Source organism: Anabrus simplex, chromosome 5 (genome assembly GCF_040414725.1).
Source record: "Anabrus simplex isolate iqAnaSimp1 chromosome 5, ASM4041472v1, whole genome shotgun sequence".
NCBI lineage: Eukaryota > Metazoa > Arthropoda > Insecta > Orthoptera > Tettigoniidae > Anabrus > Anabrus simplex.
The window spans coordinates 327,058,709-327,078,391 of record NC_090269.1 but is presented as its reverse complement, the minus strand read 5'-3'; the positions used below and the strand labels follow the sequence as shown (position 1 = coordinate 327,078,391).

General features: G+C 39.7%; 1 protein-coding gene across 1 annotated transcript in view; it reads right to left on the bottom strand.

Annotated features, from left to right (window-relative positions):
- The window catches only part of LOC136874059 (zinc transporter foi), a 360,167-nt gene that overhangs the window by 92,776 nt on the left and 247,708 nt on the right, over positions 1-19,683 (bottom strand). Inside the window, exon 7 of the mRNA XM_067147570.2 lies at positions 14,486-14,860. Coding sequence (XP_067003671.2) covers positions 14,486-14,860 — 375 coding nt within the window. The remainder of the gene's footprint in view (positions 1-14,485; positions 14,861-19,683) is intronic.

Here is a 19,683-nt window from a genome sequence, read left to right as displayed (position 1 = left end):
TTTGTCTAATCTTCCAACTTTCGTTAGATCAGCAATTATGCCGTCTAAAATGTACAATATTTGGGAAGTGTTTTGCAACCTAAATATTCCACAATGCGTTTTGATGTAATTTTTGCGATATATAAAGGAATTCACTGGAAATATAGCTTTTAGTAACCAGTATCCTAACTTTTATACATATTTAAAGGTGACATGAATGCATTACGGATGTTTTGTTCATTTTTAGACCCCATTCAAGCAAACAGTGACCTAGTTCTTCCCATGAAAAAGTCCAAGGTGGACTGGAGTTCGGATGAGGACGACGAAGATGGACACAAAAATACTACTAATGATCTCGACAGGTACCTTTAGCTCTCCAAATCCGACTGTAGCTGTGCCGAATGCCACATTTTGAAGTGGTGGAAAACGCATGCGGAGTTATTTCCAAGGCTGTCAGTAGTAGTCAGAAAAGTTCTCTGCACTCCTGCCACTAGTGCTGCCAGCGAGAGAAATTTTAGCCAGGCCGGTCACCTGCTGTCCAGCAAATGATCGTGCTTGGAATCAGACAAGGTAGATGATCTCTTATTGATCCATCACAATTTCGTAAGTATTCTGAACATACCACGTAATCACAAGAAAGAAAACATTCTTCAAACGCTATGAATGTATGATTCTACTTTCATTTACTTCACAGGAAGAAGTGCAAACCGCCAGCTGTAGTAGTAGCTCCAGGAACACAAATGAATCCTGTGCATCAGGCAGCACCAATGACGAAAAACAAATTGTATATTTATGATTCACATATAACTTTATTTACAGGTCATAATTTGTTTATAAATTAACGCTTGTAAAAAGAAAATTGATGAGTATTTGTTTTAAAACAATCCTGCATTTCTTTTTGATCCTGCATCTGATACTAGTACAGTGTATATGTGGCCGAGTCTGGAGATAGGCTACACATAGCCCACTGTGTCCCCGTTTATCTAGCGAACAGAATAAAATACTATATGAAGACATTACAGTTCATAACGTTACAATTATTAGATACATTATCACCTCAAAGACGAAAATCCAATAGTCTGCAACATATTAACACACTTCAAATGTAACATATACAATTTAGGTTATAGAACTGATAGTACGAAAGACATTTGTAAAATAAATAGGTGAGGATTAATGTAAAGTAGTGGCCTATGATCTCGAGTCCGGCGAAGCGCAGCTCGCTGGCTGGCTAGCACTGAGCCCGCCGGTTACTAGCGACCGACCGAGCGTTTGGCGCGCTCGGCCAGTCGCTGATGATCGATAGCCCGCAACCGGCTGCACAGGACGCTCGGCCGCATAATCCCGAGAGTCACCGAGAGGCGAGCGGTACTCGCCGGTAAAAATCAGAGATAATGCAGACCTCTAATACAAATACTACATACATGTTAAAATGGGACATGTTTCGCTTAGGCTTTGTAAGCATCTTCAGCCATACTTAATCTAAAGCTAAGTCAGGGCACTGAACTGGGTTTCTCATTAAAGTATAATAATACAAGATAAAACAGTCATAAAATCTAGTTTGTAGAAAAAGCAATACTAAGTGCAAATAAAATTCAATAATGAACTTGTCATAGTATTATATGTACATGGAATCAATACTCCAATGCTTGATGCTGATGCTTGTTGTTTTAAGGGGCCTAACATCGAAGGTCATCAGCCCCAGGAATCAATACTAGTGTTCATCTAAAAAAAGTACACATTAGTTATTTGTAGAACGAGACAGTCATAATGATCTGACATACATTTGGATTGTACAGATTGCTTGACATTAATGAAGCGTGGATTAATTAAAAATGTCGAAAAATAAAACTTCGAGCGTTGTTGACTGAGAATCAGGTACGTAGAATACAGTAGAGTTGTTGACTCCAAGTGGTTGTGTAATAAGGTCAAAAGGTGCTTGAATTTAGCCAAATTGATCACCTCTCACCAAATCTATTCAGTATCTCTTCATTCGTGATTTGATCTATCCATCTCACCTTCAGCATTCTTCTGTAACACCACATTTCAAAAGCTTCTATTCTCCTTCTTTCTGAGCTAGATATCGTCCATGTTTCACTTCCATACAATGCCACGCTCCACATGAAAGTCTCCAAAAACATCTTTCTAATTCTGATATCAATGTTTGGAGTGAGCAAATTTCTTTTCTTAAGAAAGCTCTTCCTTGCTTGTGCTAGTCTGCATTTTATGTCCTCCTTACTTCTGCCATCTTTAGTTATTTTACTACCCAAGTAACAATATTCATCTACTTCCTTTAAGACTTCATTTCCTAATCTAATATTTCCTGCATCACCTGCCTTCGTTTTGGTCTTATTTATTTTCATGTTGTACTCCTTACCCAAGACTTCGTCCATACCATTCAGCATCTTCTCAAGATCTCCTGCAGACTCAGATAAAATAACAATATCATCGGCGAATCTCAAGGTTTTGATTTCCTCTCCATGGATTACGATTCCCTTTCCAAATTCCTCTTTGATTTCCTCTACTGCCTGTTCTATGTAAACACTGAAAAGGAGGGGGACAAACTGCAGCTTTGCCTCACTCCTCTATGGATTGCTGCTTCTTTTTCAAAGCCCTACATTTTTATGACTGCAGACTGACTTTTATACAGATTGTAGATAATACTTCGTTCTCGGTATCTGATCACAATCACCTTCAGAATCTTAAATAGCTTGGTCCAATCAATATTACTGAATGCCATTTCTAGATCTACGAGTGCCATGTACGTGGGCTTGTCCTTCTTGATTCGATCCTCTATTATCAGATGTAAAGTCAGGATTGATTCACGTGTTCCTACATTTCTTCTGAGCCAAATTGATCTTCTCCCAACTCAGCTTCAACTTGTTTTTCCATTCTTCTATAAATAATACGTGTGAAAATTTAGCAGGCATGAGATACTAAACTAATGGTGTGGTAGTTTTCACACCTGTCAGCACCGGCTTTCTTGGGAATACGTAAAACCACATTCTGCTGAAAATCGGATGGGACTTCTCCTGTCTCATACATCTTACACACTAAATGGAATAACCTTGCCATGCTGGTTTCTCCTAAGGCAGTCAGTAATTCGGAGTGAATATCATCAATTCCAGGTGCCTTGTTCCTATTTAGGTCAGTCACTGCTCTGTCAAACTCTGACCTCAAAATTGGGTCTCCCATTTCATCAGCATCAACAGCCTCTTCTTGTTCCAGAATCAATCAATCAATACTGATCTGCATTTAGGGCAGTCACCCAGGTGGCAGATTCCCTATCTGTTGTTTTCCTAGCTTTTTCCTAAATGATTTCAAAGAAATTGGAAATTTATTGAACATCTCCCTTGGTAAGTTATTCCAATCCCTAACTCCCCTTCCTATAAATGAATATTTGCCCCAGTTTGTCCTCTTGAATTCCAACTTTATCTTCATATTGTGATCTTTCCTACTTTTATAAACGCCATTCAAACTTATTCGTCTACTAATGTCATTCCACGCCATCTCTCCGCTGACAGCTCGGAACATACCACTTAGTCGAGCAGCTCTTCTTCTTTCTCTCAATTCTTCCCAACCCAAACATTGCAACATTTTTGTAACGCTACTCTTTTGTCGGAAATCACCCAGAACAAATTGAGCTGCTTTTCTTTGGATTTTTTCCAGTTCTTGAATCAGGTAATCCTGGTGAGGGTCCCATACACTGGAACCATACTCTAGTTGGGGTCTTACCAGAGACTTATATGCACTCTCCTTTACATCCTTACTACAACCCCTAAATACCCTCATAACCATGTGCAGAGATCTGTACCCTTTATTTACAATCTCATTTATGTGATTACCCCAATGAAGATCTTTCCTTATATTAACACCTAGATACTTACAATGATCCCCAAAAGGAACTTTCACCCCATCAACACAGTAATTAAAACTGAGAGGACTTTTCCTATTTGTGTAACTCACAACCTGACTTTTAACCCCGTTTATCAACATACCATTGCCTGCTGTCCATCTCACAACATTTTCGAGGTCACGTTGCAGTTGCTCACAATCTTGTAACTTGTTTATCACTCTATAGAGAATAACATCATCCGCAAAAAGCCTTACCTCCGATTCCACTCCTTTACTCATATCATTTATATATATAAGAAAACATAAAGGTCCAATAATACTGCCTTGAGGAATTTCCCTCTTAATTATTACAGGGTCAGATAAAGCTTTGCCTACTCTAATTCTCTGAGATCTATTTTCTAGAAATATAGCAATCCATTCAGTCACTCTTTTGTCTAGTCCAATTGCACTCATTTTTGCCAGTAGTCTCCCATGATCCACCCTATCAAATGCTTTAGACAGGTCAATCGCGATACAGTCCATTTGACCTCCAGAATCCAAGATATCTGCTATATCTTGCTGGAATCCTACAAGTTGATCTTCAGTGGAATAACATTTCCTAAAACCGAATTGCCTTCTATCGAACCAGTTATTAATTTCACAAACATGTCTAATATAATCAGAAAGAATGCCTTCCCAAAGCTTGCATACAATGCATGTCAAACTTACTGGCCTGTAATTTTCAGCTTTATGTCTATCACCCTTTCCTTTATACACCGGGGCTACAATAGCAACTCTCCATTCATCTGGTATAGCTCCTCCGACCAAACAATAATCAAATAAGTACTTCAGATATGGTACTATATCCCAACCCATTGTCTTTAGTATATCCCCAGAAATCTGATCAATTCCAGCCGCTTTTCTAGTTTTCGACTTTTGTATCTTATTGTAAACGTCATTGTTATCATACGTAAATTTTATTATTTCTTTGGCCTTAGACTCCTCCTCTATCTCGACATCATCCTTGTAACCAACAATCTTTACATACTGCTGACTGAATACTTCTGCCTTTTGAAGATCCTCACATACACACTCCCCTTGTTCATTAATTATTCCTGGAATGTCCTTCTTGGAACCTGTTTCTGCCTTAAAATACCTATACATACCCTTCCATTTTTCACTAAAATTTGTATGACTGCCAATTATGCTTGCCATCATGTTATCCTTAGCTGCCTTCTTTGCTAGATTCAATTTTCTAGTAAGTTCCTTCAATTTCTCCTTACTTCCACAGCCATTTCTAACTCTATTTCTTTCCAGTCTGCACCTCCTTCTTAGTCTCTTTATTTCTCTATTATAATAAGGTGGGTCTTTACCATTCCTTACCACCCTTAATGGTACAAACCTGTTTTCACATTCCTCAACAATTTCAAATTATCTACATCTTTACCTGGATACAGCTGTTGGATATGTTCCTGCCATCTTTCTGCTTTGTCTTCTTTCCCTAGAAGTGGCTTTCCATCTGAGCTCTTAATATTCATACATCTGGCTTTCCTTTCTTCAAAGGTTTCCTTGATTTTCCTGTATGCAGCATCTACCTTTCCCAGGACCATATAACCTTCGATATCCTTGCACTTCTCTTTCAGCCATTCTCCTCTAGCTACCTTGCACTTTCTATCCACTTGATTCTTTAATCACCTGTATTCTTTTCTGCCCTCTTCATTTCTAGCATTCTTGTATTTTCATCGTTCATCAAGCAGGTCTAGTATCTCCTGAGTTATCCACTGATCCTTAGTTGTTCTTTTCCTCCTTCCTAACATTTCTTCAGCAGCCCTACTTACTTCATTTTTCATTCAACACCTGGTTTCTGAATCTCTACCTAATCATAATGAAGTCTACTTGATACCTTCCAGTGTCTCCAGATCTCATGCACGTATACAGCCGTCGTTTGTGGTGTTTGAACCAGGTATTGGCAAGGACTAAATTATGATCAGTGCAGAATTCAATCAGCCGACTTCCTCTCTCGTTCCTTTTTCCCAATCCGAATTCTCCTACTGTATTACTATTACCTTCTCTTCCTTGGCCTTCCACTGCAATCCAGTCTCCCATTACAATTAGATTCTCGTCACCTTTTACATATTGTATTAAATCTTCTATCTCTTCACATATTCTTTCGATTTCCTCATCATTCGCTGAACTAGTAGGCATATAGACCTGCACTATTGTGGTGGGCATTGGTTTGGTGTCTATCTTGACGACAATAATTCTTTCACTATGCTGGTCGTAGTAGCTTACCCACTGCCCTATTTTCTTAGTCATTATTAAACCAACTCCTGCATTTCCCGTTTGATTTTGTGCTGATAATTCGGTAGTCGCCTGACCAAAAATTCTGTTCTTTTCCTGCCAACGTACTTCGCTTATACCAACGACATCTAACTTTAGTCTATCCATCTCTCTTTTTAGATTCTCTAACCTACCACAACGATTCAAACTTCTAACATTCCACGCTCCGACTTGCAGAATGTCAGTATCCATCTTCCTGATGATCGCTTCCTCTTGTGTAGTCCCCACCCGGAGATCCGAATGGGGAACTAGTTTACCTCTGGAATATTTTACCCGGGAGGAAGCCATCATCAGTACATCATTCATACAGAGAGAGCTGCATGTCCTTAGGAGTTAGTTACGGCTGTAGTTTCCCATTGCTTTCAGCCGTGTAGTAGTATCAACACAGCTAAGCCATGTTGAGTATTATTACAAGGCCATATCAGTCAATCATCTAGACTGGCGCCCTTGCAACTTCCGAAAGGCTGCTACCCCCCTTTCGAGTAACCATTCCTTAGTCTGGTCTCTCAACAGATACCCATCCGATATGGTTGCACCTGCTTCATTGGGACACGCAAGCCTTCCCACCACGGCAAGGTCACATGGTTCGCGGGAAGTTTTTTTAAATGCACATTTCAAGGAGTGCAAGTGTCTGCCTCCACATCTTTTTGAATTTTGGGCCAATAACTTTAACCTGTTGTTTGCCACAAAGGCCCGGTAGATTGTGTATTTGATACCCCTGTGATATTTGATTTAATTCCTTCTGTGTAAAGATGTTAGACTCTTGAACATAGAAGACAGTGAATACTGTTGGAGTTTGTAAAATGTAGGTTGAGCCTTTGACAGGCCTGGAAATTTCTGGAAATAGATTCATAAGTGTAAATTTTATAGAGCATAGATGCTCCTTCTATTCGTTTAGGGGTGTTAGTGAAAATACTGAATGGTGCTATTGGAAGGCTGTAATGTTGTAATGTTTGGAGAGTGGTCTCCTAGATAATTTTGTGGAGCAAATAAGTGCTCTTGGAAGAGTTTGTAATTTTGAATACTCTGTCTCCTGGTGATATAACAGAAATTGGAAGGTTCATCTCCTTGACTGTTCTTAGAAGGAGCCGCAGTGCTCTTGGAGAATGTATAATGCACAATTAGGGAGCTGCAAGCTCAGGTTTGCTAATGTGTTATTTGTTGATTGCTCTGATATTCTAAAGGTTGTTACCTAACTTGTAAGCGAAATTTTGGTACCTGAAATTGTTAAGTTTATTTTCAGACAAGAAACAAAAAACAGAGAAATATAGCTATAATTTTAAAGTTTTTAATTAATCTTCTGATTGTCCTATTTTGACCCATTCAAGCCCGCACCCTCTTTTACCTCTGTCAACCACGGTATCTCCGTATCTCAAAATATTCCTTCCACCTGTCCATTGACTCCCTGGAATCTAATACGAGTTCACCCGAATTACCCTAAACGGGTATTCATTTCCTTTTTCCCTCCCTTCCTAAGATTCTTTACTACAGTCCAGAAAGGTTTCCCCTGCTGCTTTACCCAGGCTTTCCAGGTTACTACCAAAATCTTCTCAAGACTTTTTGTTTTGATTTAACAACTACTTGTGTACCATTCTGTTTAATCGTGAGAATGGATATTTAACGCAGTAAAAATATTGCGCAATAGGACGCCGCTTGTGAGGGCGTGATGCTATACAGAACGCGGGAATCCAGAAGGTAATTCCCGAGGCAGGGTTTGGCTGTGTACAAGTGAGAAAGAATATATGTGGAAGAGAGAAAGAGAGACAAGATTTTGTTATGGGAAGTCCCAGCGCCACCCTAACAAAATTTTAAGCAGGAGCAGACAGGTTCGCCACACCACGGGAATTGAGCCATAATTCTCATATTTGGAGGTTTCCCAGGATAGCAAAGGGATGGAAATAATCACTAGAATTTTATGAAGCTAACGGTACGTCAAAATCTATTAACATATAATTAAATCAATAAATACGTAGCAAGCCGAACTACCGTGGGAAGATCTTTAGTGGCCACATTCCAGACTCAAGTTGTTTCTCGGGGCATTCCCTAGCATTGTTTGGTTTGGTGCCTCCTATAAGAGCTGAGAGATGAGGAGGAGGGCATTCATTCAACGATCACATTGCTGCTCGTGCGCGTCGCGTCTGCCTAGACTGTGCCAGAAACCTTTCTGTTCAGAACAAAGACAGTGAGTAATTAGTGCAGTGCGCCAACTTTGATTCAGTGGATCAGTGATCTATTAAGTTACATGTGGTAGATTCATAGGTGTGACAATATTTAGATACTTATCAGCGAGGTCACGTGTGGCTAATTCATTGGCAACAAAAGAACGCTGTACTTATAGACGTCAATAAGAAGCAGTAAGGGCGAAGCTGACGAGGTGCAGAGGAAGTGTGGACAATAGGCTAAGGAGATCTATATTCATTCTCTGATAGACTTGTGAATCTGAATTAGGCGGGCATGAAAACACGATAAGTGAGTAGATAGGTTCGAGGGCTGAAAACAGATAGTGACTTAGTGCACAAGTTAGTGAGTATATGGTTATACGAGAATAGAGGACAAGGAGTTGTAATGTTGCAGAGTGTTAGAACTGTATGCTAGCTTCAACCTTAAATAAAGGTCCGGAATGATGTGTTGTAATTAAAATAGGCATCTCATTGTAGTAAGAGGCCGAGATGTGTTCCAAGAGACATGAGGTGCAAGATCTTCAGAGCGTGTCTTCGAGAAGAATCTACCTTGAACGAGGCATCCCTCAAGAAGACAGCACCATGGACCAGCTGTACGTGGAAACCGGACTCCAAGGATCGATCCTGGACGAGACCACTACCATGATGGGCTAAACCATTATAGCCTACCCAGATGGGGAGAGGAGGAGGTCATCATAATGAGATAAGTGAACCATAGTCCTAGGCATGCAACAGAATTGGGGGAATTACGCAGCAATGGAAGGATTAAACTTGTAAATATTAACATAGGATTGATTGTAGCCTATCAGGCTGCCTACTAAGGTTGTTTTGATGTATTTATAGTGTAAGGGTAGATAGATTTTCTTTTTCTCTGTATGTAATGCAGACAATGATGTAACTTGATAACGCGGCAAGATGTAGTGTGAGTAGTTGGTACGAGCTGTTTGAGGGTGGTAGACCCGATATTTTTCTTTGTGTCGGTCGTTGAATATGTTTTCCTTGTAAGATTAGGATTACTATGAGTAATTACCATTACATTCCAGGGGGAAGAGCAGACATATCTGCGTAATGTAAGGTGTGCATGCTGATGGTATTTAATTATATGCATGGCTCTATTTACGTGACTTAGATGGACGTAAACTGTAACGTAGGCGCAGGCATTACAGCTATTTGACTCTGCGCTACTCTGCCAAACACGGGCTTGAACCTCTAACCCCCAAGGTTACCGGGAACTCGTGTTATGGATGGGAATGATTTTACGAGATAGTATGGTAGAACGCTTTATGTGATATAATTGCGGCCCGTGGTGGTCTGTTAATGAGGTCGGATACGTAGAGTGCGAGGTGTTTTCCTCACTCATTTTTATGGTCATTTTGCTTCGCTATGTGTAGAAGTATAAACCCCTTTGTGAAGGGAGCCGGAAGAGCGCCAGATATAGGGTACGAAGTCAGGCGGTAGTTTGTTTACAATTTTTTTTTTTTTTGGTGATGTCGCCCAGGCCCTTGGCGAGACAGCAGGGTCGATGTACAGCCTGCTCAGTGGGGGGGTAGGCTCGGCCATCTTTAAATCGCCCGGGGGAAGGTCATTCTTCTTTTGGCAGAGAAGCAGTTTGGGGACACAGTGGCTTCATTTATTTTGACTTTTTACCTCCCTTTCTTTTTTTTTTTTTTTTTTTGTTTGTTTCACATTTCTTATGGTTGCGTATTAAACTTAAGTTATCTTGACACGATATAACTGGTAATGATAGTTCATCTGTTGACACAAAGTTTTGCCTGGTGGATGTGGGTTCATATCCAGGTATATATGTAAACCATGGCTGTAGAGTAGGTTATCTGAGGCGTTTTTTTTTTTTTTTAATATACTTATTTGTGCTGCTATTTAGGTGTATATAAATTTCCCAAAATGGGAGAGAACTTTCCAATGATAGCTCCAGTTTCTGCGGAATATCCCTAATTCTACCATCATGTCATTTTATGTCGTAGGCATAGTGGTGCTGTTTCCATGTTGGGGACACATCCGTTTCTTTTCCTGGTTCACAGATCGACAAACCTCAGCATAACGTCATAACCCAGATTGTGTTTTCTTTGTTTTCTTTTAAACTGTAGGTGTGAGCCTTTGGGGCATTTATATGGTCAATACAGGTGCAATTATTGTAAATAACCTGAGTTATGAATACAAACTTATGCTAAAAAATTCAGATCGTAGCGACAGTGTTCCTCATTTCGTAGTTTACTGTAATTGTATAAGTTCCCCATGATCCTTTCGTCATATGAACCCTATTGTCGACCATTTCTTCCGGCTGCAGCTGAGCTGGTGCCCGTATGTACGAACAGGCGAGCAGGTAAGTACGATCCTGCAGTGTTGTTGTGCCCTGTAGGGTACACTTGTTATGCTCTGTTTTATCATCTATGTACAATTCTGTGACCAAATTAGTCGTCGTTTGGAGCCATTTTTGATATGCCTTCCTTTTATTTTACAAGCTGTTCTCACTTCATCATTCCATCATGATGTTCGTTTTTTCCCATCTTTACACACAGTTGTTTCTATGCACAATTTAACCGTACTATGACAACAGAACTCATGAATATAGACTTTTGTTGCTCAGTCCATATTAAAGCTGAACATTGCCACCATGGAAATACTGAATAGTTCAATTGTGTTAACAAACGGTGGTGATAAAGGCCCACGTATTTTGGTGTTTTATTTCCTAAACTCATTGAATGCAAGATTAAAATTTAATCAATGTGCTGGAAAGCCTATTGGATTAATTTATATTGTTCAGGAAATATAAGCTGAAAACAGCCACAGCGCTGAGTGAGTGATATCACCAATGGTAAGCCGCCTCCGGTGTTCTATTAGTAGGTGCAGCAGAATCAGACAGACCCACTGTTGGTCCAGCATATTTAACTACTGTAAATGATATCTAAGTGAAAACATGGTTTACTGTGTTGTGTATGGTTGCAACCACGCAAGCACTTTGAAAACATCGAAGGAAGAATGTGTAAGTCTTCACAGATTCCCCAATCGAGAGAAATCTCCCGACATAGGCCTATATCGTGCATAGCTATAAAGAAATATTTGTGCTAATTTCTCACCAACCCGACATAGTTTCGTATGCTCTACACATTTCAGACAGCAGGACTATGAAGTATCAATTACAGTACATATAAAGCCGACCTGCAGAGACAAAACAGAAAACGCGTGTTAAAAAAATGTTCTGTGCACTCACTAAATATTACGGGAATTAAATCTGTTCCTGTTGCAAAGCATGCATCTACATATATTACGAAGTAATTTGAAATATTCTAAATATACATATCAATTTATTATTAACCAAAGTATTTTGGTTCTTGCCCCTCAAGCGGCATGGAGTCCTATGTATGTACCTCTTTCTTGGGGATATTGTTCTCGGAAAGCCTTCACTACAGAAGATGGTGTAACTTTTGTCTTCTCTCTTCCTAAAGGAGTCCATGAATTGACCCGGTACAAAAAGTGACAAAAGGCTATGGACCGCCAATTAGCATTAGTTTTCATAGCTAGCCTTTCCCTCACATAGGGGATATTCGTTTTATCCATATGAAGACAATGTGTGATATTTAACACATTAGTTTAACACAACATTAGAAAAGTCCTCATGACAAAAAAATACACATCATACTTACGGGCATATCATTTATTGTTTCACTTTCGTTACAGCAGAAACTATTAGCAGCAGTGGGCGGCATCATTTTACAATGCTCTCAATTATATCAGTCGGTATTTCCCTGTCTTTCCCAAATAACAGATGCCGGTGGTTCACTTACTAGTCGAGATGTTGTGCACTTTGGTTCGAACTGATAAGGCTTAACTTTTCTTGGACATGATTATTCATTCCAAACATCGTGCTGATACTGAGAAACACTCATAGAAAGATTGAAATGGTGTGCGATATCTTGTCATAAGGCAACAGTGATGTCCCGGTGTCCTCTACCTAAAACTTAGGATCTTTGTATCTTGCAAGTCCCGAATTTGGCATTCTACTCTTCAACATGAAATCTAATTGAATGAATATATATATATACCCGGCGGTCCACCACCCCTTGTGATCCAGTTTTATGCATCCCTTCACATTTACTACAACTCCGAAAGACACTGGTCCCTCTCCCTAAACTGGAGTAATATAACAAAATGCAAGTTTATGGGCTAGAAGACAGCAGGAATCGTGAGCAGAGCGACACTATCAATTCATTACGGGTACCTCGAATGAACCTGTAAAATGAGTATAGATACGCAGAACATGTACTTTAAAACAGGAGGTGAACGCACAGACTGGGAGAACAGTACTGTATAGGCTGGATAATGGGTGCCGTACGTCAAGTGTCACAGTAGCTCACATGGCTAGCATGCGGTAGGATGTGTGATAGTTGACAGTGTGCGAGCGTTAGAAGGTTCATGTCCCATGCAAGTATGTATTTTAAGCCAGTTGCCTGGGATGTGACACGGCTGTATACTTACTACCAGCATTTTTCACAGACTGATTTGTTTATTTGGCCCGGAAAAGGGCCGCTGGTATTGAGCTGGGGTGATAGAGGCTAGGAAACATGTGACAGGATTTCAGTTATCCACGTCATTTAATGCAGCACCTGCTCGGACTGACGACCTCCAGGGTCGATACAGAGCTGTGTGCGATGTTGTAAGGATAGTCTGGCCTGTTGCAACATCTCTGGCGAAATGGATCCGCATGCCTCGGTGATGAGCTGTCTAAGGTGACAAGGACTGGCCGGCTCCTGTGCATACACCAGTTGTTTTACATGGCCCCATAGAAAAAAAATCCAGGGGCGTAAGATCGGGTGATCTGGTGGGCCAGGGGACAGGTCCTCCCCTTCCTATCCATTCATCAGGATACATCATATGGAGATGGTTCCGGACGACCACATGAGCAAAGTAATACCATGTCCCTCGACGCTACGGCAGAATTACCTGCAGTCTTCATACTTATCGGTAAGTTTAAAAAGTCATTTAATAGCAGTGAACTCCAAGTTAGATTCAACCTTTGTTTTAATCTTCTCTGTGCACGAAAATCAGGTAGGCCTACACTACTGTTGAAATTTTGAGGATTTTATTCTACTGCCCTAACAGTTGCCCAGTGCCTGCAGGTCATTCAGTCCATGGATGAATAGGAGGCAGTCTGCATAAGAGAAGCTAAGAAAGCCTTGTTCTGCCAATCGGTTCCATCCGATTTGGCATTCCTAAAGGCAAACTTCAACACTGAGTTGGAGAAGAGTGGCATGCCCCTGGTGGTGTCATTTAGGATTGTGGACGAAGTCAGGGGAAGTTTTGACCGAACCTCTGGGAAGGTAGCCGCTGTCAGCGAAAAGTTCAATAGGCAGTGGAATCCAGGATGGAAAGCAATGGTAAAAGTATACAGTGTCCTACAAGGGGAGGTAGATGTAACAATGGAACTAAGACAAGATGAAGTGTCCGATCACTTCATGGGATGTTGAGAGATCTTTCTGTCAGTACAAAATCATTCTGCACGACAGGTAAACAAGATTGTTACTGAAAAACAATGAAAATTTGCTTGTTGTATAGTGTTCTTATAGTAACTCAGTGTGTTACTAAATTATAAGTAATTTTTTCATACCTATTTTGTTGCCTATTTTACAGGTTAGTGCCTAATTATATGCCTATTTTGGCTATTTTAAGAGCTTATATGGCTGCCTATTTTGACTGTTTTTTGTGCCTATAACTCTCATCTCTGGTAAAAAACACACACACACACACACACACACACACACACACACACACACACACACCCCCTACCTCTCCAATAGTTTCAATGACTACAGTATGTCCCCAGGTCTTTTAAAAATTTTGTCTGAAAATTTTCCACATAATAGCCGCACTCAATAATTTGGGACCGTAAAACTGGCATAAAAAGTGTGGTCGATATGTGATTAAATATGGCAATTCTATTTAGTCCCAGATCTAACTATATTTATTCATTACAATTATCCTCCACCCAATTATCACCTTGTAATTTGGATATACTTAATTTTACCAATATTTAGGTAAGTACTATGGAAGTACAGTAGTCTGTTATAATTCAGAAGATAACAGGTATATTTTCAGTACTTAAAATTTGTTTAAAGCTAAAGGCAGTGGTAACTAACCGATTTCATGTGGCAGCTCATGGCAGAAGACAGCAATGGCAGTAGAGAATCCACCAGCCACATTGGCAGCAAATGCAGCTCCTATTGCCATACCATCAGTGAAATTGTGCAGTCCATCACCCATTACCACCATCCAAGCCACAGAGGACATCGTTTTAGGAGGGGAATGAACATGGCCATGGGTATGAGAGTGCCCGTGGTGAGCATTCTCGTGTTCTCTGATGATGACTGTGTAGCTCTCACTTTCACTTGGGTTCATTTCCACAATCTCATCATGTTTTAGTTCTTCAAGACAGCATTGAACACCCTCACTATGGGCATGGTTATGACTATGTTTATCCTCTGCCTCATAATGTGGCCGAACATTCTCCCCTTCTGCAACAGATATTAAAGGTATAAGGTGAGATTAACCATTTCAGTATCTTCATACAGACTGTCCTCAGCTACAATAACATGGTTTGTGTATATATACTAAACATGTACTAAATATCTACACTAATTGTCTCTATAGCTGAAACCACGGAAATTAAGTAGATGTGGTCGTAAAACATTACATATTCAATTCCGTTCAAAAAATTCTCAATTTAGTAACAACTGGAAATAAGTGTGCATACATGAAATAAACATTAGCAATGGAAAAATACAAGAAATTACAAATTTGAACACAAGTTGTATCAAAGGCCACCACAGTTTACAAAAGTTGCATTCCTTCACACGGAAATTCCGAAAAAAGTCCAACTTTGTTAAATGGAGCCATTTCTTGGGAGCAAGAAGTGCAGCACAAGCCTGTTCCTTAGCAACAGTACTTCACTGGGGCACATCTCAACATTTTGTATTCTTACTGACTTTAAATCTGAGCAGACTCTTGTAAAGAAGAATCAGAGTCAAACTGTGTACACCTTGTCCCTTGCTATGGTAAAATAAAATATACAGCCTGTACAAATTCAAACACACTGCGTGACAGATTTCATCAATATAGTACAGAACAGACAATCAAACATGACTCTGGATAATTAACTGTTGTCACTATGTGGCAAGGGGCTGATAACACTAGGCACAATTTCTTTTTTTTTTTCCTTGTGTTAATTTAACGACTAAACAAATCATGGCTCTTTTTCTGAGCCATGAAAAATCAATGTAAATGAATAATGTTTCTTGTGTCCGAAGAAAATGGAAATCACCAGCTTTAAAAAATTGTTTCTACTGTTGTGCTTAGCATTATTTTTCTAAGAATTAGTCTCAACTATTTTCCAGAGTCAAACTTCGGACCCATTGACCCATTTTATAATAAAATATTTCAAGTCTTACTCTTTAAAATACATTTCTCTAATACATTTCACTAATAAACTTGCATAGTTCTAATATGTTAGGATAGTGGCAAGTAGTCTTAGGTCATTTACATGGACAGAAGTAAATGGAGAACGCTCATTCTCCGTACCCAGGAAACTGGAGCTGGTTTATGATGATGATGATGTGTTGCAAACAGTATTTAGGGCAAGCTGAAACATTTTAAAATAATTTTATTGGTAAAGTGTACTGTACATACCAGGTGTACGCATTAGTTTTTGCCGATTTTAGTGGTAAAGAAAACACGTAATTCTCAAGGGAAATTAATTTTTCTTTATTCAAAACTAATTGTAGTACCCGGCGTTGTCCGGGTAGTTTTTGAATGTTTATCTTTAGTATTTGTATTACCAGTTAGTTAAGTGTGAAATGAATGCTTACTGAATTATTTTTGAGATATTGACATTACGACCTATTATGTAGTTTTAGAGTTATTTAGATGTATCTGATTTCAAGTTTTAGATTATTTAATTTTCGAGTAAAACTTTGTCCTTTGTGGAAGCTAGACTTGACTGGGAAGTATTGAATTCCTTGATAGAAAATGTAATAATTATATGTATTTACCCGTCACACTATACATATGACGTACACGATTTCGGCAGTCATTGAGACTGTCACAACCAGCCTAGTGACCCCAAAAGCAGTGGATTCAACACTCATCTCGGTCATTTTATACTGTATACTTTTAAGCACTTCTCAGCTCCTGTCTCAATGGAGACTGAACGTGGACTTAACCGGTATCAAGAGCATTACAGTTCATATCACACACATAAACAATGGATTTCGACATTAATATTGGTTATTTTCCATTATTTTTGCACATCAGCGCCTCTCATTCCCCACCCCCAGCGGAGGGTGTTATTTTTCATCTCCATAGTATTTTTTCTAAGATGGTAAGTCATGTGTGTACCAAGTTTCGTTAAGAGCAATTCTGGAACATACCCACATACAGTACATGCATAATATCTGTTATATTTACATTCACTTACACCCCTCCTAAACCTCCAAACTGATTGCGGCTGAAGTATGACTTAACCATCCAAAGTGTCATAGTTCAACACTGTGACGTCGTAAATAATGTATTTGACATTAATATCAGTCAAATTGGTTAATTTTTATATTTCACCATCTCCCATAGGAGTGCTAGAGGGTGTTTTACCCCAACAGTAATTTTTTTTTTTTTTTCAGATAGTAAGTCATACTTGTACCAATTTTATATGAGGGCTATGCAGGATGTAAAACACATACATCTGTAATTTCGGTCATTTTGAACATTTTCCTTTCCACCCCTTCTAATATCCATGCCGATAGGAATTGACCAACGACTTCCGGAGTGTCATTATTCAGCTCAGCGACCTCGAAAACTATGCACTGTGCATGAATATTTGTTGTTATCTATTATTTATTACATTTCACCCATCTTTCTGTGTTTTTTATAATTCACCCTCGCCTCTACGGGTGCTAGGTGTATTTGACTCCCACAGTAATGTTTTATATATTGTAAGTCAAGAGTATACCAAGTTTGGTTGAGAGGTATGCTAGAACATACACACATACATCTTTAAACTGTGTCCCTTTGAACATTTTCTTTTGTTTACCAGTTCTAACACGCCTGCCGAATAGGACTAAACTTAACCTTAAATGGCATCCAGATTGTCACAGTTCATCTCAGTGATCCTCAAAACTATGGATTAGACACAATCTCAAAACTATGGATTAGACACAGATATCGGTCGTTTCCGTTTAGTGTTAACATCTCAGCTTTACTTTAGAGGCTAGGGTCCTCTTACCTAAAAGGTTTTTTTTTTTTTTTTTTAGACAGTAGGTCCAATTTTGGTTGAGAATTATGCTGGAATATACACATGTACGTCCATTATCTCGGTCACTTTGGAAATGATCTTTTTCACTTCTCACCGCTATGCGAAAGGAGGCAGAGCTTGGACTTCTAAAAAATTTGGAGCGTTACTATTCATCTCAGCAACCCCGAAAAGAATGGATTCGACACTATTTTCAATTATTTCTACATCTCACCCCCTCGGAGGTGTGTTAGGGTTGTCATACCTCCACGCACTTTGTCTCTCCTGATAATACAGTATGTCATAAGTGACCAAGTTTGTTTGAAATCGCTCCCGTAGTCCCAAAAAGTATGAATTCAACACTAATATTGGTCAGTTTTAGTCATAATTATATTTCGTCCGCTTATCTAAGGCTTCTAGGGGTGTCTTTCCCCACAGTATTTTTTGTCCCAGATAGTAGGTAATATTTGTACCAAGTTCAGCTGACAGTTATATTGGAACGTACACACAAACATCCTTAATCTCGGTCACTTGTATATTTTCTTTTCTTCACTCCTTCTTACCCGCCTTCCAATTCGGAGTGTTACTATTCATTTCACAAAAACTTTGGATGTGACCCTATTTTCGATTATTTTTATATCTCACCTTCTCCAACACCTGCCCCTAGGGGTGCTAATTTGTCATAATCCCACGCAGTTTATCTCCAGATAGTAAGTCATAAGTGTCAGTCCGGCCCCGCGGTGTAGGGGGCGATGCGTCCTCCTGTGACCCGGTGGCACCGGGTTTGATTCCCGGCCGGGTCAGGAATTTTTAATTGTAAATGATTAATATCCCTGGCCTGGGGACTGGGTGTTTGTGTCTTCTTTAATGTTCCTTTCCTCACATTCACTTCCGCCATTTCCATATACACGCAGGTTCACACAGTGCAAAGTAGGGGCAAAATATTTTCTTAGGTCGACGCCCCAAATAAATAGCATTTCAAAAAAGTCATAAGTGTACCAGGTTTTGTTTGAATCGCTACAGTAGTTCGGAAAAATATTATTGTTCGCTTTTAGTTACATATATAAATCACCCCTCCTCTAGAGGTTCCAGGGGTGTCTTATCCTAAACAGTACTTTCTCCAGATAGTAAGTCATACTTCTATTAATTTTGGTTGAAAGCTACGCTGTAACATACATAGGCTGCGTCCATTATTTTGGTCTTTTTTTTACAATTTCTGTTTTACCCCTTCTCCCCCTATGCCAAAGGGGGATGAAATAGGATTTATAAAAAATATGGAGGGTCATTATTAAAACACAAGGACCCCTAAATTATCGATTCGACACTATTTTCGATTACTTTTATATATCACTCTCCCCTCTACCCCACCTCGAACGGGGGTGAAGTTGGACTTCATAAAATTCCAGAGTGTCACCCTTCATCTCAGCGACCACGAAAAGTATGGATTCGACACGTTTTCGAATATTTTGTATGTCACCCCCTCGCTCCCCTCCCGCCTCAGTGTGTGTGTGTGTGTGTGTGTGTGTGTGTGTGTGTGTGTGTGTGTGTGTGTGTGTGTGTGTGTGTGGGGATATCTTACCCCCACGCGGTTTATCAAAATAAATCCAGTATGTGACTATTCCTCTCAGCGACCCCGAAAAGGATGGATTTGACACCATTTTCGGTTATTTTGATATATCACTCAACCCCTCGCCCCCCACCCCAAAGGGGGCTGAACACAGACTTAAAAAAAAATTCCAGAGTGTCACTATTCATCTCAGGGGCCATGAAAAGTATGGATTCGACAATATTTTTGAATATTTTATACGTCACACCCCCACGCCCCTCCCGCCTCAATGGGTACGTGGGTTATCTTACCCATCACGCGGTTTGTCGTGAGAAATCCGGAGTGTCACTATTCATCTCAGCGACCCCGAAAAGCATGGATTTGACACCATCTGCGGTAATTTTGATATATCACTCCCCCCTCACCCCCCAACCCAAAGAGGGAGGAACTTGGACTTTAAAAATTCCAGAGTGTCTATTCATCTCAGGGACCATGAAAAGTATGGATTCGAC